Below are 25,441 nucleotides of genomic sequence, written 5' to 3' on the forward strand. Positions count from 1 at the left end.
TAAATGTGGACTTTCCCAGTCATTATCTTGGATCTGAAAGAAATTGAGATTAAAGATTTTGTGATACTTTGGGAGAAGAGCATGAGGACTTAAAGATGTATGAAGTGGCTCAGCTCTTTAACTGGGACATCTTTCAAGGTTAACACATTCTTGGACAAAATGCAGATCTCACTTGCTCCTTTTAGGCTTTCGCCGTAAGCCCCCTTCCTCTCTGCCTGGCCTCTTTTTCTCGGTAAGGAGGTAAGCATCCTTCTGTGCCAGCTGTGCTCCTCCTACTGACTCACCACAGCCCTCCCCAGGCCCAGCGCAGCCCAGCCCTGCCCCCACTCACTGCGCTGCCCCAATCTCCTCCTCCAGCCTCCTGACTCTAGCTGTCAGGGGATGCTTCTCCTGAGATCCCACAATTCCTGACAGCTCCATAACAGACTGCCTCTCTCTACAGCCCCATATGGCCACCACGGCCACAGGGGTCAAGCAGTGAGGAGGCAGAAGAGGCTTGGTCGTAAGCATCTAACCAGGAAGAGCCTCGATGCACCCTACATACATGGACATAACAGACAGTTCCATCTCCACAGTCAAGACAAGTGTCAGAGAAATGGTTGGTAAGATGACAGGCCAGTGCCTTTTGTGGAATAATGTCTCAGGATGGAGAATCCCAGCTCTGCTTTTTGCATAAGATAGGACCAGTTTGCACTAAGAAATTAACATTCCCACTTCAGTTGACTACATTACCTGGAACACAAAGTGCATGCCTTTTTGAATAGATAGGAGAAAGGACTTGGAGAGAACAATTTGCTAAAACTGTGTGTCCTGGCACCTCAAAAAGAACAAAAAGAACCATGCAAGATTGATATTTAATTTAGGTTTTTTGGTGTTGGGGGTTTAACCTTTCCTTTTTTTGTGAGATTGAGATTTTTTTTTTCTTATTTTGAGACAAGGTCTCCTATGTAGTTCAGGCTGATCTTGAACTTGCAAAGATCCTCCTGCCTCAGTCTCCTGGGTGCTAGGATTATAGGTGAGCACAAGCACCTCCAGCCTGATATTGCCGAGTATGTGAATCTCCAGGTGGAAGTTGCAACACCCTGAGGGAAAGAGCTGCTCTGACAGGCACTCTGCAGCGGGCACCGCTTCCCTGCCATTCGTTTCCTCCCTGTAACTGTCCTTGGCAATGTCCTCTGCTACACTGTAAGTGGGCCTGAAGATGCACGATGCATCTATTTCTTTTTATGTTAAAATTTGTCTTTACAAAGTCACAGTTGGTGATCACAGGGAGATATGGCTCTAGAAGAAATAAAAAGTGCCCAATGAAAGGAAAACATGCTGTAGTCTTTTCCTTCAACCAACTTTAAGAAGTGATGAAAGCCAATATTTTAATCTAAATATATGACATTTGCTTCTGTGGAATCTTTAAGGACACACTTATCTATAAGAGATGGTTTAGAGATAAAGTAGTTCTACCTAGGGATGAGATAGCTCAGCAGCCTAAGCACTTGCCTGCCAAGTATGAGAATCCAAGTTTGATCCCCAGTACAGTATGCCATGCCAGTCCCAGAACCCTTGACACACTGTGTGGGCTGCAGAAACCCAGAGTGGTGGCCCACGCCTGTGATCTCAGCCCTGGGGAGGCTGAGACAGGAGGGTCACTAGGGGTCTGAGCTGCATAGCGAGACCCTGTACCAAATAAATATTAAAAAATATAAAATATGTTTTAATATATGTATTTTGTACAGGTGTCATTATGCAGCTGGGACTGGTAGCGATCCTGTTTTTCAGCCTCCTCAGCCATGGAGTTACAGACGTGCCACCAGGCCAAACTCAGTGGCCAGCTCAGCACACGGCAGGGGCACAGCATGCAGTACCAGGGATCACACCCTGGTCCCTATGCTTGCCTAAGCAGGTGCTTAGTCTGCTGAGGTATCTCACTGGCTCCATAAAAGATTTTTTATTTTTTTTTACATTTTTTTTTATTTTAACATTTATTGTGTGTGTGTGTGTGTGTGTGTGTGTGTGGCCAGCTCAGCCCACCAGGGGGCGCGGCTGGCTGGCATGTGGTGCTGGAGGATTGAACCGCGGTCCCTGTGCTTTGCCAAGCTTGTTCCAAGTAGGTGCTTTAGACCACTGAGCCATCTCTCCAGCCCCATAAAAGATTTTTTTTTAATTAAAGGAAAAAAAAATTCTACTTGATTAGAAATGTAGCCATAGCCGGGCATGGTGGCGCACACCTTGATAAGACAGGTACTTTGAAGTGGGGAACTGCTTTCCTAGCACTTGGAAGACTGAGACAGGAAGATCATTACAAGTTTGAGACCAGGGGCCAGGGAGATGGCTCAGTGGAATAAGCGCTTCCCTGGCAAGCACAAGGGTCTGAGTTCAATCCCCGGTTCCGCAAAAACAAACAAAAAAAAAATTTTTTTTGAGACCAGCCTGTACTACAAAACGAGCTCAAGGCCAGCCTGTCTCAAAGACAAAAAAAAAAAAAAAGCTGAATTTAAGGAGAGCTTTTACTACACAGTAAGACCCTGTCTCAAAAAAAAGAAAAAACAACTAAAAGAAATGCAGACATAGCTATCTCCTTAGTGCCCTTGGGTAACTCATAATTTATAAAGCAAATGATGTTAAGACCTTCATCCTATCCAACATGTCAAAAAGAAAATTGCAAACTACTTCACTTTCAGTTCTTAAAAAGCGTCATATCAGTCCCACACATTATCTCAGGGCAAATAACTTCACCTTTACATTAGGTGATTCAGTAAACTTCCAGAAAAGAACAAATACGGAAAAGCCAGAAAACTGGAAATATATAGTACAATACCGCCACCTAGAGGCCAGAAGTTAAGGAACTGGACGCCACAGCAAACATTTACCGTCCAAAGAGCAGACTCAAGGCAGTTGACGTGAGGGAACGCTTTTGCTAAACAATGGTGTATTGTGAAGAAATGCCAGAGTAATCAAATGAGTTTCTACCACCATTATAAACGGACAGGTGCTGAACTACCAACCAAAGAATCAGCTTGAAGAATATATTAAGACAAAGAGAATGGCATTTAAAAAATCATACTTCCAATCCCATAAAATGGTTCTACATGTACTATGCCCTTCCATATATTTATTACCCACTGCTTGATCAGGCATTTCCAAAGGATCAAATAAAAATATGTAATATGAAAGAAAATAAACAGAGTTCTTTATTGCAGGTCTTCTCAATGCCTTTAGTATTTGTACACAAGTGATCTCCAAAAAGAGATTACAGAATGCACGTTTCCAAAATTTAACTGTAAAATTCTTCTGTAAAACATACAAGGAAAAAAAGATCATGTGGTGGTTCAAGCATAGACGTTTTGAGCTGGGTGTTGTGGAGGGAGCACCTTTTAATCCCAGCACTCTGCGAAAGTTTGAGCCCAACCTGGGAAGCTTGGTGATCTAGTAAGACCCTGTCTCAAAACAAAAGGAGGGGAGGAGGGCTGGGGATATAGCTCAGTGCAAAGGACCTGGGTTCAGTCTTTGGTTCTGTCTCTTGTCTCCCTCCCTCCTTCTTTCCCTCCCCCTTTCTCTCCCTCCCCAAACCGTATGGGTTCCAATTGACTCCACAATTTCACTTCTCTGTGCCTCAGTTTCTGTATCTGTAAAGCAGGAATGTAATCCCAATTCACAGGTGCTGTGAGGAAAATAACCAGCAGTTGTTGCTATTCCCTCAGGTTCTTTGTGGATGTTAAGTGCAGTGGAGCAGTTCACGATGCCACTACCCATGAAGATGCACTCCAGCTGGCCCCGGGTGCTGCCTACATTCCCTTCAGATGTGCCGTTCTTCAGGAGGCCTCACAGATGGAGGAAAAGGGTTACTCTGCTAGCTCAGGTAGAAAAGGACAAAAAAGGCCACTAAGAACCTTTTAAATGACTGCAGTCTTCAGCATTTGCACAACTAAAAAGGAGAAGAGCCTTAGCAAAATCCACAGGTCTCACAGTACTTTTACCCAGCAGAATGTGTACAATACCATAATTTTATCCTCTTAAATCATTTCTCTGTATGAGGACAGAACTCAAAGATGGAAGATAAATTAACACAAATCACAAATAATCCCAGCCTCCTGTACTGGGACATCACTGTGTACACAAATGTACCAGTGTTTTGTGTGAAGCATGGACAGGAGGGACAGAGTATGTGAATTATTAAAACCCCTTGCTGAAAAAGATTTTAAAGTTCTTGTAGCCATCCTTCCCAGCTCTGAGGTAATGTACAGAACATCTATGAGTTTGTAAAAACAATTCAGATAAACATCTGAACAATTTATTTTATTCTTCTTTTAAATGAGTATAGTTGCCTTTCTACATTCCATGTCTTTTTTTTTTTTTTTTTTTTTTTTTTTTTTTTCAGAACTGGGGATTGAACTCAGGCCCCTGTGCTTACCAGGCAAGCACTTATTCCACATTTTTTTCACTTCTTCTCTGTAACCACTCCTTGAATTGATAGTACTAGCAAGAAACTACTGGGTACCTATGTACCACACACACACCCGCACCCTCTCAGCACTCTGGGAGGCTGAGGCAGAAGCATCACAACTGAGTGACCTAATAACACCCTGTTCTCAATAAACTAGGCGTGGTGGTGCACGCCTGTAATCCAAACACTCCGGAGGATGAGGCAGGAGGATCCTCAGAAGTTGGAGGCCAGCCTGGAATACAAAGTGAGCTTAAGCCCAGCCTGAGCTGCATACAGAGACCAAGTTTCAAAAGAGAAAAAAAAAAAAAAAAAAAAAAAAAACCTATCTCAAAATAAAAAGGGCTGGCAATGTAGCTCAGCATAGAGGCCTGCATTCAATACCCAGGTCCCCCCTCCACACACACACACACACACGCACTGCACACAGATGCTCTGCTGCTGGGGCTGGTCTTACATTGAGGCTCCTATGTCCTACCTCAGACCTCTAGAGAAGGGGTAAGCAGTGCAGGTTGCCAGAGCTATAGCCCCACTCTACCAACTACAGCTCATCTCACTATCTGGGTTCACCTGGGTCAGTGTCAGCTTCCATCTGTTACATAATTATGAGCACCATCCTTCCCACTCTCTTAAGTTACATGGCTATTGTCTTGGTTAATTCTCCTTGTTGCTGGAACAAATTACCCGACACCCACAACTTGAAAGGTTTGTTCTGGCTCATTGTAGTACACAGGTGGCTGGCTGCAGGACAGGACAGCATGGCAGAGGGGCATGGTGGAGGACAAGCTGCTTACCGGGAAGCAGAGAGGAAGTGGGGCACCAAGAGGGAGACACACCCCACCCCCAAACAGCACATTCAGCTGTAAACTGATCAGGGGAGGAACCCCCACTATGAGCTCAGTGCGTCAGAATCCAATCACCATTCCAAAGCCCCAAGCGGGCAAGAGGCTTTCTGGGCCTTCTACAGCCTCAGAAGGATCCTCTGTCTCCTCAGGACCTGCTTCCACAGAGGTAGGATTAAATATTGTAATAAGCTTTTTCAAACTGTCTCTGTAATTTTTTCATTTTAGAGTTTTAAAACTTCTAAAGTCACAAGCACAGGGTTCTGAGTCCAATCCCCAGTACCAAAAAAAAAAAAAAAAAATTTCTAAAGTCATCCAATTACGATTTTTCAACCTCGACCTCCCTCCCATTTATACTTTTCTCCAATCAGGTCAGATACAACTAAATGTTTATACAAATAAAATATACCATGTTTATACAAATAAAATACTAAAAGACATTTAAGGGTCTATGGTGAGTAATTCAGGAAGAGGAAAAAACAAGCCAGACCAGATACCACCTTTTTAATAGCATTCTATTTCTTTTTTGCCAGCCTCACCCCCAGGGCACGCTGACATGGTGATTGAAACTGGGCGTGGTGGCAAAAGCCTGTAATCCCAGCTCTTGGGAGGCTGTAAACAGGTGGATCACTACGAGTCCTATCTAGTAGTGAGACCGCGAATACCCTGTAGACCCTTCCCTGTATACAAATACAAAAAAAAAGTATTCTTTTTGGGTACCGGGGATCAAACTCAGGACCTCATACTTGTGAGGCAGGCACTTACGTTACTGAGCTATCTCCCTAGCCCAATAGCATTGTTTCATTCATCTCCTGACTCCTTAACTTGAATATAATCAACAGTCATGCCAGGCCCTGGATACACCCTCAAACTGAGAGAGGTCTGTTGACAACAAAAAGTTTTATCTGGCCTACATCTCCTACCCTTGAACAGAAAAGAGAGCCAGGGGAGATGCTTCAGGGGAATTCCAGCATCAAGACAAGTCCTGATACAAAGGGAATGCTACCTACATAAAGGCAGCAGAAGAAAAGAAAATGGATGAACAGATGACAACAGAATGAGATACTCCAAGGTTCCAGTACCCTACCCTCTCATTCCTTAGGCAAGCCGGAAAAGTGATTTTGGAGTAAATACATTTATTGATACCCATTTTATATATAGTTCAATGAAATAATCTATAAATATAAAAGCATTTTTTCTTTTGGATATCACCATGGTCCATGTAAATACTCAACAGTCAGAGTCATCTGCAGGAAGCACTCCAAGTCACACTGTTAGTTTACAGACCTGAAAGTATGTTTCATTAAACAGTGGCACTTATATACTTAAGTGGTCCAGTGGTTTAGGAATATATGACTACTGGGCATGTGGAGTAAAAATAGTATGTAAATTTAAATCAACGAGAAGGGTATCAACCATCAACAAAAGGAAACAATTACAAATCAACAGCCTAGGTGAAAAAAGTACCACAGCTGACACTCGGGTCAGAATACTGGAAACAAGTATGTATGACAACACATGGCTTGGCTCCACATGTTCTAATCTCCAGTGGAGCCCACCAGTGCTTTTGGGTCAACAAAAAGCAACACTCACAGAATGTAGACAATTCAGAATAAAAGCTATGAAGAGGCTGACATCAGGATTAACGAAAAGTAGGCTAAATATTTCAGCAACGTAATGACTTTCTCCCCTACAAGGGGACTGTGGGAAAAAGTTTTTTAAAAATTCCCTTTGTTACACAAAGCAGGTCATTTATCAAATGCAGGAGAAAGAACTTGTAACATCCCTGGTACCCAATACACAGGTGCAAAAATTTTCTTCTGTTTCCAAGTTTTTCCTGCAACACTCCCAAGGGAACTGATGCAGCTACTGTTGAGCCTTGCTCTCTACCTGATGCAGCATAGAATCTTTTTTCATTCCCTCAGTAACAAATATAGAAATGTCTTTTGCTGCAGTCAGATGATGCATCTTCTGAGTTAGCAAGTGAATGCATTTAAAAGGTCTTAGATGTACAAAGTCCAAAATTGAGATTTGAGAGGCAGTGTTAGAATTTAAGCGAAGCACACTATTCCAATGAAAGCCTAAGAGAAGCATATAAAAATTCAGTTTGTCCATTATTTTCAGCTGGAGCTGATGGGAACAGTACCTGGTAAGGGTGAGTAACTGGTGTTAACTCCAGGTCCAAAATATTCCAACTACTTAAAGTAGAACTCAAAAGAAGAAAAAAGACAACTTGAGTTCAGTAGCCTCCAGAATTCTTCTCTGCCATTTTTTTAAAAAGAAAAACAGCTTCAGTTGTACACCACCAGCTGAAGGGGTTTTCATCCGAATCAAAAATGCTACGCCCTCGCCTGTAGCAGTGGGACAGGCACAAGTCCCCATGAGCAGCAGCTCTCATGTCCTGTAGCACACAGCGTCTGACCTGCGAGTGAGGAGTAAGCTGGCGGCAAGCCCCCACCACTGGGAGTCTGATCAGATGGCATTTCGTGGCGTGCCATTGTGTGCCAATGCTTTAAGGCTGGGGGCACTGGACTGATGACCACAGCTCCTGTGAGAAGTCACTCCCACCTCAAAAACTTCATGAATAGCTTTTCGGAAACAGTGGAAGTTGTAGTCTATTAAACCTGCAACAGAGAAAATGAAGACAGTGCCTCTTGAGAGTCAAGTACTAAATTATACATTAGGAAATACTCAGTGACAGAAAAAAATGATGTACACTAAAAAACAGACACCCGATGGAAGAACTCTTTGCACTGAAATATGATAAATCATACAGTCTAATTGTTAACACTGGTTAGTGCTAGCACTGACACTGGTCTGGAAGTAGGTATGGAAGAGAATTAACAAAAGCAATTTTAGAAAACTTACAATAAACTCAACAGGTAAAATACTTTTGAATTATCAAGCCTTTCCTTTTCAAGTCTTCTGAAGGTAATGAAAGGCTACTAAGGACAGGCAGACAGTTGGGCTAACTACTCCGCAGAGGCCTGGAGCCTGAGAAACCTGAGACCCATCAGGGGCATGCAGCTTCCCCTCTCTTCTCTTCTACGAACTGAGCTTCTGATGAGATTTGGGTTGGGTAAAGGCTTCTATTTTACGACAGAAATGGCTAATTGCTTAGTCAATTTTCCTCTTAGGCCCTTATAAAACAGTAGCCCAAAGGCAAGCGAGATAACTCAGTGGACTAAGTGCCTGCTTTGGTAAGCACAGGAACCAGAGTTTGATCCCCAGTCCCGCATGCCGCGTGGCCTTGCCCCTGCGGCGCACTGAGCCAGTGAACGAGTCCAGGCGCAGTGGTGCAAGCCTGTAATCACAGCACTGGGGAGGCTGAAAACAGGAGGACCACGAGTCCAAGCTGCATAGTGAGACCCTGTATCAAATACATAAAAAATGAAAAGAAAAAAAACAGCCCTTTTTTGGAGGAACACCTGGTAATGAGTAAAACATTACACTTCCCAGCCTCCCATGGTCATAAGACCAACCCTGGTCACTGAGATAAGTAGAGCTAGCTATATGGAACTTCTGTGAATTTTATTTTTTTTTTAAGATAGGGTCTTTCCATGTATCTCAGATTCACAGTGATCCTCCTGTCTCAGCCTCCCAAGTGCTGGGATTACAGCTGTGTGCCACCATGCCTGGCATGAACTCATATGCTCACAAAAATATATTTCTTCTACCCCTGAAATAAATCTATCTTCTTAATGTCTAGAATATAATATGATGATTGGAGCACTAAGAACCATTCTGGACCACAAAGCAACTTTGAAAAAGAAGCCAGTGCTGGGGCTGGAGAGATGGCTCAGTGGTCTAAAGCACCTACTTAGAACAAGCTTAGCAAAAGCATCAGGGACCGCGGTTCAATCCCCCAGCACCACATGCCAGCCAGCCCTGCCCCCTGGTGGGCTGAGCTGGTCTCTCTCTCTCTCTCTCTCTCTCTCTCTCTCTCTCTCTCTCTCTCTCAAATAAATAAATAAATAAAATTTAAAAAAAAAAAAAAAAAAGAAGCCAGTGCTAAGAACAGCAGAGCAGGAAGGGAGGCATCTATATAGCATAGCTGCCTATAGGGCGCTGCCTTAGCTGGATTAAGAATGTCTACCTTCACACTGCTTTAAATGTGAAAAAGATACAAATTTCTACCTGTTTTAAGTCATGGTCAATTTGGGTTTGTAGCCAAATTTAACCCGAACTGATAAAATACTGCTTGAAATTCTGAAGTGTTCAAACCAGAAAGCAACCTCTTCAGTCCTAAAAACCAGCTAGTCATCATGTCTATACACCACATACGATGTATATCCTCTCCTATACACAACGAGTGACCATCATGTTGGCCCAATTAACATGTCTGACACTGAAGCTTCAAATCACTAAATTCACATTTATGTTTTGTTTTGTTTTGTTTTGTTTTGTTTTGTTTTGTTTTGTTTTGTTTTGTTTTGTTTTGTTTTGGCAGAACCGAGGATTGAACTCAGGCCTTTGCGCTTGCCAGGGAGGCACTTATTCCATTGAGCCATGTCCCCGGCCCCTTAATTCACATTTAGATAAAGTAAAATACACATGTCCTGCTTAAATACATTGTGACCTCTCACTAACTTATATTTACTTTGGTGAAAGTCACTGAACATTGAACAGCAGAAGAGGGTACAAGGTGTCAAAAGAAGCAACCGATATGGCTCATGCCCTTGAGGACAGGCTAGCAGGGGCACAATCTGGTATCAGCTGACTACACATAAGAAAGGAGTCCAAGGAGGAGAGACAGGCACAGGGCAAAACAGTCAATGAAAGCTTCAGATGAGGCGAAAACTGGGTATACGCGCAAGATGCAATTACACAGGAAAGGCAGCAAAATGACAAGAAAACTGGCATTGAGCACAGCACAGGTGGGAAGCAGAAAACTGGGTTGACTGGAGAGACAGCCATCTGAGAATTGTTGCTGAGAAGCAAGTCTGAGAGAGGAGGTTAGGGACAAATTAAGATGGTCTTTGAAATAAGAAAAGACTACACAGGGCTAAGAATACCCCCCAAGTGTCTGCTTAGAATCCCTGAGGCCGTGTTCGATCCCCAGCACCACTAAAAGAGGGAAGAAAAAAAACCATGTCGCCAATTTAACCTCTGTGAGTCAGGCACATGACACATACCTAGACTCTCAGCTACTCTGGAATTTGAGGCACAAGGATTGCTTAAGGCTAGCAGTTAAGAGGCCTGCTTGAGCAACATACCAAGATCTCATCTCAAAAAAACCTTCTGCATTAACTGCAAAATGAAATTTACAAAGAAACTGAACACTAGCCAGAAGTTTAATGTTACCATTAAATTATTGTTAATTTTTTGTTTACTAATGCTAATAGTCACATTTTAAAAAGATAATTACATTTTTAAAATACCTACTAGACTCTGTATTAACAATATGATTAAATGTCAGAGATGTGCTTCAAAATAATACAGAAGAGAAATATATAACACTGTGTCTTCAGTGTCAGAAGAGAAAGTAACACTGGCTATGATTTTAAGAATTGTTGAATTTGGTTGACAAATTTTTTTTAAAAGGTTATATACTATTTTCTCTACTTTTTTCATACAGTTGACAGTTTCCACAACAAAGAGTAAAACTACAGTAACCAGTGAATGGGGAGAGGAAAAACAGGAAACAAGGCTGAATACATGTGAATGAGTGAAGCAGCGAGGTGAGAACAAAGAAATTCATTGTTCAGGTCTACCCTTACATCTGAAAATTCCCACAACCAAAAGTTCTTTTAAAAAATCCTGGGGCTGGCCAAATAGTTCAGCAGATTAAAGCACCTATAATCCCAGCTCTTAGGAGGCTGTAAACAGGTGGATCACTATGAGTCCAATCTAGTAGTGAGACCCTGAACAACCTGCAGACCCTTCCCTAAAATACAGAAAAAAATAAAAAATAAAAAATCCTAAAAACAGAATGGCTAGAAATAACTAACAGGACTGGGAATTTAACTCAGTGGCAGAGCATCTGCCTAGCATATGTGTAAGACCCTGGATTCAATCCTTAGCATCACCAAAAAAAAAGGTATATAAACAAGCTGCCAAAGAAATATAGACAGGCATGAAAATACACTTGCCATAATCAGTAATAAGTAAAACTGAGAACCAAATGAGATGCCATCTTACTCTAACCAGACTGACAATAATTAAAACAGGCCAAAATCAAACATCATTATCAGGAACAGGAAGCATTAAAGACTCTTGATACAGTAATGACAGGGTCAAAATGGTAAAGTCACTTTAGACAGCAGTTTAGTTTAGAAACCATAAATTCTCAATGCATGCAAAGACAAAATTGTTCATGGGAATTGGTCATGAAACTATCTTTAATTTTTAGAATTTAAACTTCTATGAACAAGAAAAGGCAGTGTATACTCAGAACTGTATGTGGCAGTGAAAATGAATGAACTAGAACTATGTGTTGTCGATGATAAATCTCAAAAATAACTCTGAAGAGAAATTGGCAAGTTGCAGAAGAGAACTTATATTTAGATATCATTTCCACAAAGGCACACAATACTCTATAGTGTTGAGGGAGAGATAAAAAATAAACGAATAAACCACGTACATGAAAACTAAAACGTAACACAAAAAAGGTACGTGAGCTGTGAGCAATACACAAACAATTCAACTGTAACTGTCATATTTTAGTTCTTATCTCAAAAGTGAATACATACATTTCTGATTTTCCAAAAACCTGTCTATAATAGGGCAGCCAAGAGTCATGAAAGAGAGGTGAAGAGGGCTGGCCAACTAGCTCAGCAGATTAAAGTGCCTGCTTAGGCAGACACAGGGGCCAGGGGTTTGGTTCCCTGGCATGCCATGCCAGCCCCGCCGCCAGGATGCACTGCAATGGAGACTGGGTGGGTGGCACACGCCTATAATCCCAGCACTTGGGAGGCTGTAAACAGGAGAATCACTACAAATCCGATCTGATCTACGTAGTGAGACCCTGAACACCCTGTAGACCCTGCCCTAAATACAGGAAAAAAAAAAAAAGAGTGAGGGGAAGGACATCATTAATGGACAAGTAACACAATGGCCAAGACATCAATCAAATGCTTGTATTTCAGGGCAAACATCTTACCAATAGCTCCAAACAAAGAACAGGAACTAAGAACTGAAGATGGGAATTTCCAATCACTCACAGACGAAAGATTAAGCAAAACCACTGACTGGAGAAGCTGACTTGGAGAGGTAAAGCCAAGCAGCAAGCAGAAAAGATATGACTCTGAACACAGGATTGAGATGAATACAATGTCAGAGGAAACCGGAGAGGCAGTCATAGAAACACAGAAAATAACGCAGAGTCCAGCTAGAGGGGAGCAAGCTCTGCGAGAGGAATGGCTGTGTGGTCATATGCTTCAGAAGGTGAAGATGCCGGGCGGCGAGACAAGGTCACTGAATGCAGCAAGACAGCAACCTGGTTACTGTTCGATAGTTTCAATAAAATGGTTCAGATGGAAGTACACCAAAGGCAGCTGTGCAGCTAAGGAAACTGACCTCAAATAAAGGGGTCTACGGTAAAAAAAAAAAAAAAAAAAAAAAAAAAACTTGATTTTAAAATATAAGATCAAAGGAAGGAGAGAGATAATGTGAACTACATACAGAAGGGCAAAAGTTGTTTGAGCTGATTTTGTAGCCACTTATCTAACACTGAAATACTGTATTTTATTGTTTTTGAGAACCTGAGAAATTTTAACAAAGAATATAACAGCTTTTTAAAATACCATTACCTTTCCGTTCAAAGCTCTCTTCCCTAAGAATGCAGACCAACGCCAAAAATTTAGTCACCTCCTTTAAATAAAGGACGGTTGTATTATTCAGCTTGATAATTGCCATAGATTCTTTATCATAAGCACTTCCACTTCCATCTTCCTTTAACCTATTTTAAAAGAAAGTATTCTTCACCATTTTGTCACACTGAATTTACTCAATGACAAGTCTTTCCATTTAGATTCCTAAATATATTTTAAGAAAGCAAACTACTGACTTAAACATACTGGAACACAGTTGTCATTTAGGTATAGAGAACACAAATACAAGAACACAGAATTCTTATTATAGACAACCAAAAGCTCCATACACATCCATTACTATTATAAATAATCAGACATTTGGAGGAAAAAGCAAAACTACACGTAGATCTTCACCAAGGAAATTACATTTCTAACATCCGGCATCAAATGGGGCTACTCCGAGTGGCAGGGTCTGCTCTTTCCTCTATCCCGAACTGCCCTCAGCCAGGGGCTTACTCTGCAGCCCTGACTGGCCTTGCATGTAGGTGACCTCCTGCCTCAGCCTCTGCGTGCTGGGATTACAAGTGGACTCTGCAGGGCCCCTCCTGGAGGTGCCACCATCTCAGCAAGTTTCTTTAAGGAACAGTCACCATGCCAGGCTTAACCATGCCAGGCTTATCAAATCTTACGCAAAAAGCTCTTTTTTTTTTTTTTTTCTTTCTTTCTCCAAAAGCAAGAAAATTCTTGGACTACACAAAAACTGCTAGAAATCAACAGGAATTATGTTGAAATCAACAATTTTTAAAGAGGTAGGTTCTAAGGTTTTTCTTAGGGGGAGGGTGCTTATTTTTTGTTTTTGGTTTTCAGACACCATCTTGCTATGTAGTTCGGGCTGGCCTTGAACTCACTATGTAGTGTAGGCTGGCCTTGAACTCATCAGTAATCCTCCTGCTTCGGCTTCTCAAGTGCCATGATTCTAGGTGTGCACTACCACACACAACCGGTTCCTAAGTCTTTTCTAATGTATTTGCTTAGCAAAAGTCCGAGTTGTCTAGCTATTGCTAGGAAGTTGTCAAAATTCCTTCTTGAAAACACAGTATTTGTCTTTTAAAAAAAAGAAAGAAACAAAAGAAAAAAAAAAAAGCTAAAGGAAATATTTTAAGAAGAAAATGTTCTGGAAAGTGCAGGTTGTGAGTTCAAGTCCCAGTAACAAAAAAGAAAATGCTAATAGTAGTTGTTTTTGGTAGTAAAACAATGCTTTTTCTTTCCTGTTTTCATTTGTTTGTATTTATTATGTTTTGCATGAACAGATTTATTAAAAGTATTCTGAACCTTATACCTCCTCATACATTGTTTTTTTCAGAAATCAATAGTTTACCATGCAAACCCGCCCCCCAGACCTGCCTAAATGGCAACAGACTCGGTGTGGTGGCACAGGCCTATAATTCCAGTGTTTGGGAGGCTGAAAACAGGAGGGTCACTACGATTCCAAACTGTGTAGTGAGATCCTGTACTAAATACATAAAGAAAAAAAAAAAAAAAATCAATCGCTTTTATTGTTGTTTCATTTTTTAAGAGTCTTGCTATATAGTTCAGACTGGCCTCAGATGCAAAGGGATCTTCTTGCCTCAGGCTCCAAATTACTGAGATATCACATGAGCCCATCAAGCCTAGCAGCTAGGTTTTTCTTTTTTCTTTCTTTTTTTTTTTTTTTTTGAGAAAAAGTCTTGCTTTGTATTGCAGGTTGGCCTTAAGCTCACTATGTAGCCCAGGCTAGCCTCAAACTCACAAGATCCTCTTGCCTCAGTCTCCCAATGGGATTGTTAAGTGTGCGCTCCCATAACCCTCATACATTAATTTAATCCTCGTAACAACTCAGAGAACAAGAATTACTACTGTAGCCCTACTTAGCCACTTTAACTCCTTTCTAGAGTAAATTAAAGCAAACTAAATCAATAAGACTTGCCCATTTTAAATATATAGAAACTGGGGCATATTAAAGATAAAATAGCCTTCTAATAATAGCCAAATATAAGGTTGTAACTTAACTCCATGTAGTTTCCAGTATCTTTCCTACTTAGTATTAATAAAGTTGATTTGGAGGGTTGGTGAGATAGCTCAGCAGACTAAGAGCCTACTTAGGTAAGTGCAGGGACCAGGGTTCAATCAAAAGCACCACATGCACTGCCAACCCCACCCCCTAGGCATGCTGAGCTGGTCATCAAGACCGGGAATGGTGGCACATGTCTGTAATCCCAGCACTGGGGGAGGCTGAAAACAGGAGGATCACTAGAAGTCTGAGCCACGAGCCGCATAGTGAGACCCTGTACCAATTACATGAATGAATGAGAGAGAGAGAGAGAGAGAGAGAGAGAGAGAGAGAGAGAGAGAAAGAAAGTTGATTTGGGAAGACAGAATGATAGGGAAATAAATGTCATCTTTTTAAAACACATAAAAGAAAACAGTTTCCAGGCTGGGATGTAGTTGTATGGCAGAGCAGTTGTCAAGCATGTATCACATTTAATCCCTAGCACAAGAAAAAAAAAGTGCTAAGTGTTCTCAACTCATAGTTGGACACTGAGTAAAGTCATCTTCTATGCCACATGCAAAGTGAGAATGAGCACTGCTATGACAAGAGGCTCTGACAGAAACAACCCTGACAGTGACCCCCTAAGCCACTACGCATGCCACAGTGAGCTGTTTCTATCACTGAAAGCTCTAAAAGGTTCATCATCACTGCTATGTACCACAATCAGCAGCCATAAGAAACTGCCACTTTTCTAATGTCAAACTAGTATGTGACCTAGAACCATACACTAGCAGGAAATGAAAGAAAAGTGTATTTTGGAGGTAGGGATACACGTAAGTGGAACATTGTTTACCTACTATACCAAAGTCCCGAGTATAATCTCTAGTACTAAAAAAGAAAAAGAATCCAAATTTTAATTAAAGTCCAATTAAACAAATTTGATTATTCATAAAATGAACTTTAAAAACTTGCTCAAAAAAAGTATTTAAAGCATTCATGTTTATGTTTTGTTTTTCATTATTTTGTTTTTTGAAACAGGTCTTGCTATGTATATAGTTCAGGCTGGCTTGAACTCACTATGTACCCCAGGCTGGCCTCGAACTGCTACAGGAATGCATGCCACCACAGCCAGCTTATCTGTTTCAATCATTTTTAAGACTTTCAGGCAAATACTGGAATTCCTACAGAGATACGTATATAACTTACCCATATATACAGGACACATCAATTACAACATCAATCATGTCACAGCAAAGTTCATAAGACTGCATATCCACAGGGGAGCTGTCTGTTGCAATGTAGATTTTGCTGACAACATCAAAGAGAAAAGCTTTTTCAATACCTGAATTCTTGGAAAAACAAAATTAGGAAGTATTCAGTTTCTGTTAAGAATCACAATTTGCAGTTCAATGACTAACATCCAAGGTCATATTTAATTATATAACCCAATGCTGGAACATGAACAGTATTTGGTTCAGACACACTTCTATTATCCAAAGAGTGAAAAATAAAATTATTTCTCTGCTTCAAGTTACTGACATAATTGCATAAGTATTTGTATTCTTCCTTTTTGCTTAATTTTTCAAGACGTCATCAAAAAACTTAACATTTTTTTCAAAACTCAAGCTACACAATTGAACATGGCGGTGCACACCTGAAATGCCAACACTCTGTGAGACAGAAGCAGAAGGATCACAAGTTCAAGCCCAGCCTGACCCATTTAACAATTCAGCAAGACTTTGTCTCGAAAAATAGTAATAAAATAACAAAGGACTGTTGGTGTAGCTAAGTGCAAAGATCTGGGTTCAATTCCTAGTGGGAACAAAGGGTGGGAATCAAGCTAAACTATGCAACATTTTTTATCATAATCAATCCCTGATTTCAATGACCTTGCAACCAGAAAGTCTTTAATTATCAAAACAAAGAATTACAGTTTGATAACAACATTTAGCATAACCCAAAACTCTTTTTTAAGTGTCAGTGTGAGGTTACCACATTGAGTTCTTCCAAAATAATGTTTGGAAAATACAACAGATACATGTTAAATTTACTGCAGGACATCTCTTTTTTCTTAAGCTGGATCCTCAAAGTAAGAATGTTAACATACGATACTAAAATTATAGCTAGCAATGAAAATTTTTCAATGTGACCTCCAAGATGGAGATTTATATTAAACTGAGCTATACTCCCAAGATTTAGTCTTTTCTAGGTACTACTCCTTCTACAGGAAGCAAGTATCATGAAGATTTTAATTAAGAAAGCACAAGGAAAATTTTCAGCAGTTCATTAAAGACAAAAGGGTGGACAAGTACTAAGAATTCAGCAAATAACACAGTAGGCTGGGGAGATGGCTCAATCCTGGCAAGCACAAGGGCCTGAGTTCAATCCCAAGTTCTGCCAAAAAAGAAGAAGAAAAAGAAAAAAAAAAGAAGTTGTTGACAGAAAATAACACAGTAACAAAATATTTCATGTCCTTATTTATTTGCGTGATATTTAAACTAATTCAATGTCCACTTTTGTAAGAATCTGGAAACACAAATATACTTAACAATGAAAACAGAAACTACAGTGAATTAAGTAGCTCACTTACTGATATAAAGATATTTAATAGGTTTTCCAAGGTTGGCAGCTGTGGAATGAGTTTCTGCACCACCTTACTAAAGGCTTCAAATATCGAATGGTCATAGATACTAGTCAAATAAAAGCTGAAAAATACAACGTAGTGCAATGAAGTTAGAAAACACTTAACCACTTGCCAGTCCAATTATCTAAATGTAGGATAATCAAAAATTGCATACTTTTTAAATTAATGTTTATAATATATGAGGTAATACCCAAGTAAATTTATTCAATACAAGAACTGGTTAAAATGACACAAAACCCAAGTAACACTTGAGCTAGCATATACCGCCATGTGTTGTCTACTTGGATAAATTGTTAAGTGGATAATTCCAGTGACAATTATCATAATACATACAATGTGATTTCAGTAAGTTCAAATAAAGCCAATCTTTCTCTACCCCCATTTTCCAGATTACAAATGCAGGTGCACACCCAGCCTGTAGTAATCACTTGCTGCTTTACAGCATTTTCACAGAGGGCACAAGGAAAGCACTTCCTGATGCAGAATCTGAATGAGTGCCTAACTCCTTGAAACTGATCTTTAAAGCTGGGTTTCCTAAGCACCTGAGAGAAAAGCCAAGATTAAAATGCAAGAGAAAGCTAGAAGAGATAGGTGATATTTATTAAGCAATATAATTCAAGTGTCCACTAAAATGTTACATCCTCAAAAAAATCCTTTTTCTACCCCTTTATCCTAATTTTTCTTCTAAACATTGCTAAGTCCTTAAAATTACACCAATTATTTATAGGTGTTTTTGAGCTGTTATTCACCAGAATGTAAGCTCCAGGACAAAAGAGACTCTGAGTCTTGCTCATAGGTGCAAACTCAATGCCCTGAACAGTACTCCTAAGTACTATACCTGCCTATAAGCAAACAAATGCAACTGGTGCTTAGTATTTGGGTAAATAGCGTAATTAGGGGGATGAAAGCTGAAGCCCTATGGAAAACAGGAGTCTGCCAACCTGAAAGGATATACAATGGAGAATATACATAAATTTAGTAAAACATATATAAATGAAAGAAATGGACCTCTACCAATCTTTTAACACTGTGGATAAATCTGCTTTTTTCACCCAGGAATAAAATCATCATTACATACTTATATTCATGTTCCATTTATACACACACAGTACAAGTCAGAGTTAAGAATTACATTTACTACCTTATAGGTAATTTATAGCTATTTTCAAGGAGTTAACAGAAGGATGTAATCCTATGCAAGCCCTGCTGCAGGTGTGAAAGAACTGAAGCATGAAAGGAAAAAGGACCTCACAAGTGCTATGGAAAAAGGAACATTTTAGAGCATTTCCTTTAGGCAAAAAGGTTAGCAAAGCAAGCAGAGTCCTCCCTTTGTAAGTAGGTGAGACAGAGATAACCTACAACAACTGGACCTTTTATAAAGCTGAGTTTCTAGAAAATGAAATCAAACATTTGGAGCCTCATCTTTATAAGTACTTGTACTAAATAAAAGTCTGATATAGGCAAGTATAGCTCAATGTTATCTGCCTCGCGTACATGAGGTCCCTGGGTTTAGTCCCTAGCACCACACACACACACACAAGATAAATAATTTAAAAATTAAAACCAGACACAATATTCTGCTGAGGTTAACAAGGCCTAGAGGCTGGGGAGATAGCTTGGCAGTCTATGCACCTGCCTGGCAATCCCCAGTACCACATGCCATGCCCACCTGGAACCCCAGGCATGCAGTGATGGCCCCAAAACCGGGCATGGTAGTACACACTTGTAATGCTAGCACTGGGGAGGCTGCAACAGGAGGATCGCTATAAGTCCAAACTGCATAGTGAGACCCCGTATCAAATAAATAAATAATTTTTAAAAAGAAAAAAGGCATAGGATTCTAGCATAACCTGGAATGGTACACAGGCATGCAGTAAAGAGAGCCATAAAGTTCCAAAATTAATAGTAGATTTCTAAAAAGAAAAGATTGAGGAATTTTAAAGGGAGGCACTTTTACAAATGGACAATTTTAGGTTTCTATAAATGCTTTAAAATTTTAACCCAAGCAATCTAGAGATCAATGAGATTAGTCTAAGTCTGCTAAAAGAATAATTAAGATTTTGGAGCCTGACGCTTAGGGGAATACTAGGGATAGGAAGAAGATTGGCTTGAGCTTATAGAGAAATCACTGTAGCAGACAAGCAAAAAGGAAATCACTATGTTGTTACTCTTCTCAGCTCCTCCTTTACACTGAATCATTGAGAACATCTTCCTGAGTACTTATCAGTATTCATATCTGCCTGTATACCCACAAAAAGGTAACATGTACAAAAATATTCTTCATATACTTTTAGAATACAAAACACAATCATCAATTCTGTTTGACGTTCTTTATTTCTTAACATTAAATTATAAACCAGTAATCTTTTAATAGCACTGTAAATTTATAGAATAAAATGACTTAATCCAAACCTTAGAGTTTCATGAAAGTATAAACTGTTTTGGTTCTTTTTATGTGTGTGTGTGTGTGTGTGTGTGTGTGTGTGTTACCAGGGATCAAACCCAGACCTTGTGCTTACAGGACAGGCGCTTTATGCCACTGAGCTATATCCAACCCTGATTTTAAAACTTAAGATACCTGTGCTGTTTTGATAGCACATATACTAAAACTAAGACACATCAGAATCAGTCCAAAACTGAAAATGTACCTTCTTTAAAAGGCTCTTCCTTTTTAACTGAGAAAGATACTATGAAGACTTAAACTACAATTTAACAGGTACAATAGATCCCTTGCAGTAAGGAAAAGGGGGTGGGGGAGGCAAAGTGACAAAATCAGGAGTAGGGAAGTCCCAAAGCAGATTTATGCGTTGAGGAAACAGCCTGACTTCAGTTTCTTGAGATAAATTTGCAAGAAATACCAATGAAAACATTTTACATGACATCAGTCATCAGGAAAAGTTACTTCTCAATGATACCACCCTCCCGAATCAGCATCAGCGTGGCTATCAAAAACATTCCAAATGTCAGTTACAAGCAATAGAAAGCTACAGTGTTTGCAATGACAGAGATGGGAATACATTTATAGGACTCTCATATCAAACACACATGTTGTTACCTAAGATGGAGTTTTTCTAGCCCAGCATCTGCAAGGTCATCATTGGCCCTTTGATGAATATCCCTCTGTGTTTCTATTTTGTGATCATCAGACAGACCATCAACTTTGTGAATAAAAACCTCAAAATTCATGTCTGGGTTAACCTTGTAGGCTTTAGAAACAGTAATATGAAGTCTTGTTAAAGCCTCCATGTAGTCATCCTGTAAGAATAAAATATTTTTTAAAAAGAAATCTTACAAAAGGGAAGTAATGAGTTAAGAAAGCCTCAAACCACCTTGTTCCCCAAACACAGAAGATATATTATCCTAAGTATTCATAAATATTCAGAAATACCAATTTAACTGGCTCTTCAATTTCTAAGGCTGGAAAATTCACTCACAAGTTAATGCCTATAATCTTAAATATCTATAATAAAACCAACGAAAAGGACAAAGGACATTCCTTCTCAACAGAATTTTTTTTCCAGTAGAATTTTTCAAAGTAATCCCAGCTCTGCCATTTATTAGGTGTGTAGCTTTAAGCAAGTTGCTTAAACTCTTATGACCTCAGTTTACTCATCTGTAAAGCTGGAATTACAATACCTATCTCACAATGCAAGATTAAAATAGCTCATGTAGGTGAAAGCATCTATTATAAAGCCTATCATTTGGCATTCCTAGCCAATAAGCTTAAAATAAGCTTCTTACAGATAGAGATATGCCCCATTCATCTGACTGCCTACAACACAGCGGATCTTAATGAATTCTCATTGGACTAAATTCATTTTCAACAAAAACTATTCACTCTAACATATATTGACTCAGTTCTCATATTCCTTTTTAAACTATAGGTATTTTTATATTTCAGAATCCTTTCAGTGATCAGTGTCAGTATAGTAACAGTTAATGAAGAACAGCAGCAGCTACTAACCAATGAAAGTGGAAAGCTAATGCTAACTGCTCACTAGGACTCAAGGATACAAACCACTTCCCACAACCATTTGACACTGTGGAATTGCACAATGACACACATGCGCCCAAAGCACCTCTGAACTGCATGTCTTACGCTGCCAGGGAATCTATTGGCAAATAAATAAGCTACAAGCACATGACAGGAAAGACACAACAACTTTCCTTTGTCCTACATCTTTTTTGCCATCACAGAAGAGAAGCAAACACCATTATTCCTAACTACCTGTGCATCAATGACATATATCAATGCTCCTGTTCCCCTGAAGATCATCTCATAGTCAAAGGTTGGGTCAAAAAAGTCCATTTGCCCAGGAAAATCCCAAATCTGGAAATTCACAAAGGAGCTATTGGAAATGTCGTCTTTATAAATCTTGTTGGTACTTTCCAAAAAGAGAGTCTCATTGGGTGACATCTTATGAAACACCACCTGTTGAGAAAAATAAAGACAATTTTACAACACTTCAATTTCAGAATTTAAAATCAAAATTCCATGTTTGATTAACCTTTAAAATAACTGATCCTACATTTTTAAAATAAGAAACGAACGCTACACCCATTTCATTCCTGATGAAATAAGACATCAAATTAATTTGCATCTAATCTCTTTCGAAGCTGAAACTGTTGGCAATTTTTCTCTATGATACTAGTTGTATCACAGTCTCTCACCTACATTTAGTTCTGTTCTACTTCCCATAGATTTAAACTTGCCAAAATCCACTTATAGATTATTAATATCTCATAACTTAAGGTTAAAAAATTCTATTCAAAAATTACTTGAATACCTCTGGCTCTGAAGAATTAAATGGACTGGATCCTGCCTACAACGAATTTGCAACTTTGTGGAACAAAACAGGGACAGTAATAAAGCAAAGAGAAAGTGAAAACGTCTAAAGAGGGAGGGAGGCCTATGGGAGTTAACAGTAGGCAGCTCCCCTGGGAAAAAGATATGGTAAAGCCACTTATGAACCACAATACTAACAATCCATACACTTCTAACATAGAACTAATTTGTCTGGTACTGACACTTCGTAGGAAAAAAAAAGGCCAGTGACCTCCAGGATTTTGTCCCTGAGGTAACAAAGGAGAACTAAAATCTGTTTGCTAAATGTTTATACAAGTCTTGCTGTAAAAGTAAAAAGCAAGATAAATAAAGCACAGTAATCCAGCAAATTCAGAAGCTACTTTTCTCAAATGCCATATCTACAAAAGATCAAAGAAAGATTTTGGGAAGGCCTTCCCAACAGGGCAGAAAAGTGGAAAGAACTAGTTCAATTTAAAGTTCTATGTGTAATGGGGGTGAAGAAGTCAAGCCTGCCTCATAGCTGCTTTACTGAAAAGCATAAAAACCTCGGTTCCCACTTGATCAACCCAAATGGACTGATGTCCCTCTGCAAAGCACTCTCAAAGTCTCGGAAGACTTTTGTAGCTACACACCTGCAAGTCACCTTGTCACCAGTAATTACACTCACCAGGTCAACAAGTACTAAAATAGATGCAGTAATAATTCCCAAGTCCCAGTAACAGCGAAGGCTTCTTCACACTACTAAGAAAAGTACTGAAATGCCCAGTGCCTGAGCCACAATTCTTTCTGATGCTGCTCCCCGGGGCTCAGCTGAGAATCCCTGCACAATCTGCTCAACCGGGCGAAACCTGGCGGGAGAGGGAATTCACCACGCTCCCCCAAGTGGGAGCCGGAGAATAAGTCTCGGATTCTTCCATCGATGCCACGGGAGCTGGATCCTAAGGGGTGGAGGGCTAGGGCGGTGCCCCAAACACCTGCCTCCCTCCAACCAGTTTTGCCTTCTGCGACCCACTGGGTCTCAGCTGACTCCGGCGCGGAAGCAAAGGTCCGGGTCGCCGCTCGGGTCGTGCCTAGGCTCTGCGCTCGCAGGGAGAAAAGAAAGTGCGCCGGGACCCAGGCAGGGCCAGGTGGCCGCCGCCCTCGCCCGGCTTCCCCGCCGCAGGCACCTGGGCACCCGAGGAGAGAGGACAGGAGGGGACCGGGCAAAGAGGACAGGAGGGCCGGAGCGGTCCCGCTCACCTTCTGGATGGACGACTTGCCGCTGCGCCGCAGCCCCATGAGCAGAATCCTGGGCTTGGAGCTGTCAGCGCCCCCTGGGCCGCAGCCTCCGCCGGCCCCCGCCCCGACGCCGCCGCCTGCCGCTGCCGCCTCCTCTTCTTCCTCCTCCACGCCGTAGCCGAAGTCCTTTGGAAACGAATCGGCCGCGCCGTAACTGCCGGCCAGAGGCGTCTCCTCCGCCCCGTACTGCAGGGACATGGTGCTGGACCGCCGCCGCCGCCCGCGCCTTGACAGGCCAGGCCAGGCCAGGCCGCCGCCTCCCTAGGCCGCCGCTGCCACCGCCCCCGGGCGCCGCCACCGTCGTCTGGTCCGCCTCCTAGCTCGGCTCTGATAGGGCCAGAGACGGAGCCGGACCTCTCATTGGCAGTCCGGGATGCCACTCAGAGGCAGCAGGGTAGGTGGCGCCCCATCACGTGCCCGGAATCACCTGACCTGCAGCCACCGCGGGGGGAGGAGGAGTCACGAGGAGGGCGGTCCCGCCGCGCCTTTCCCAGCGCGCGTCCGGGGCCCAGCTCGCGCGCACCGCAGTCCTTCCCGCACGCGCCTTGCTCGCAGTCTCTTCCCATCCTCTTTCCCTTCCCCCAGAGCACTGCAAAGGGAGACACTCGCTGGGCAGTTGGGGGAAGAGCTGATTGCCCTGCTCCTGCCACGGTGCTCGCGCAAGCAGCATTTATTGCTGCCTGCGATGTCGTGGGTACCTAACGTGCACAGAACTGGAACCAACTCAGACCCTGCCTGCTCTCAAATTGCTTGGATTAACAGAGATCGAACCTCTGCGTAAGTAGCCTTGATACGAGATATTATCTGGGAAAACTATAGATGAAATGATGACATGCTGAGGAATTAGCAGGGTGAGAAAATCTGTAAGAAGGTGGCATCTGATCAGATCCAAAAGGAAGGATAGGTTGGGACGTGCGAGGATGTGGAGGAGGAGCCAGTAGAAGGCAAGAGCAACAGAGGCAGCCATGGGTCAGTATAATAGCTTGTTCAGGCAGGTAGCAGGATCCAGACCAAAAGGCCAATGCAGCCAAACTAGAACGTCTTTCAGCAAATTGTTGATAGTGGATACTGCTGCCTCTTTAACCTCACAAGCACTCCATGTCCCTTCCTTCTCATTCAGGCAGTCTAATTCTCCAATAATCCCACCCTCCCATAGAACGCTACATTTTTTATGATACTCAGACTAGAGACCAAAGGAGTGTATAATAAAAGCAAACCAAAGCAAATGCTCCTTATCAAATATGTTTGAGAAAGCTAAAGGAATTTTCATCCTTAAGTCTCTAGAACTGGGAGTGTAACAAAAGGACCCTCTTAAAGCAGTTTCACGGGCTGGGAGAAGGCTCAGTCTAGAGTAAGTGCTTGCCTGGCAAGCGCAAGGGCCTGAGTTCAATCGCTGGTTCCATCAAAAAAATAAAGCAGTTTTACAAGAAAAAAAAAAAAAAGAAGCAAGTTGGTCCTGGTCTTCTAAAGAGGTTTCTTGATTATGAAAGCAAAGTACTTTCATGCAGGTCTGGAACTTTGTGCATGAAACTAGAAGTTAAAGGCAGAACATTCCCTTAAAGGTCATTTATCCCAACCCTCTTGTCTCTGATTGATAGACTTGTGGAACGCACCTAATCCTTTTTTTTTTTTTTTTTTTTTTTTTGTTTTTT

At 41.2% G+C, this 25,441-nt stretch overlaps 1 protein-coding gene across 1 annotated transcript; it reads right to left on the reverse strand.

The window, feature by feature from the left end:
- Window positions 1-6,395: 6,395 nt before the first annotated feature.
- On the reverse strand, window positions 6,396-24,139 carry Rragc (Ras related GTP binding C). The gene is made up of 7 exons (XM_004641050.1): window positions 23,751-24,139; window positions 21,933-22,136; window positions 20,760-20,959; window positions 17,651-17,765; window positions 16,267-16,409; window positions 13,029-13,177; window positions 6,396-7,901 (listed from the first exon to the last, which is right to left on the reverse strand). The coding sequence occupies exons 1-7, from the start codon at window positions 23,985-23,987 to the stop codon at window positions 7,750-7,752; spliced, it is 1,200 nt and encodes a 399-aa protein (XP_004641107.1). The 5' UTR covers window positions 23,988-24,139; the 3' UTR covers window positions 6,396-7,749.
- Window positions 24,140-25,441: the final 1,302 nt, after the last annotated feature.

The sequence above is a fragment of the Octodon degus genome, unplaced genomic scaffold (genome assembly GCF_000260255.1).
Source record: "Octodon degus isolate 3935 unplaced genomic scaffold, OctDeg1.0 scaffold00130, whole genome shotgun sequence".
Classification (NCBI taxonomy): Eukaryota; Metazoa; Chordata; class Mammalia; order Rodentia; family Octodontidae; genus Octodon; species Octodon degus.

What these genes read in the sequence shown, in the direction of transcription:
- Rragc (XM_004641050.1), bottom strand. Translation starts at nt 23,987, where the DNA reads ATGTCCCTGCAGTACGGGGCGGAGGAGACGCCTCTGGCCGGCAGTTAC. An exon ending in TATATGTCATTGATGCACAG is followed by an intron (nt 20,960 to 21,932) that starts GTAGTTAGGAAT and finishes TTATTCTTACAG; the next exon opens with GATGACTACATGGAGGCTTT. An exon ending in AGAGAGCTTTGAACGGAAAG is followed by an intron (nt 7,902 to 13,028) that starts GTAATGGTATTT and finishes TCTCTGTTGCAG; the next exon opens with GTTTAATAGACTACAACTTC.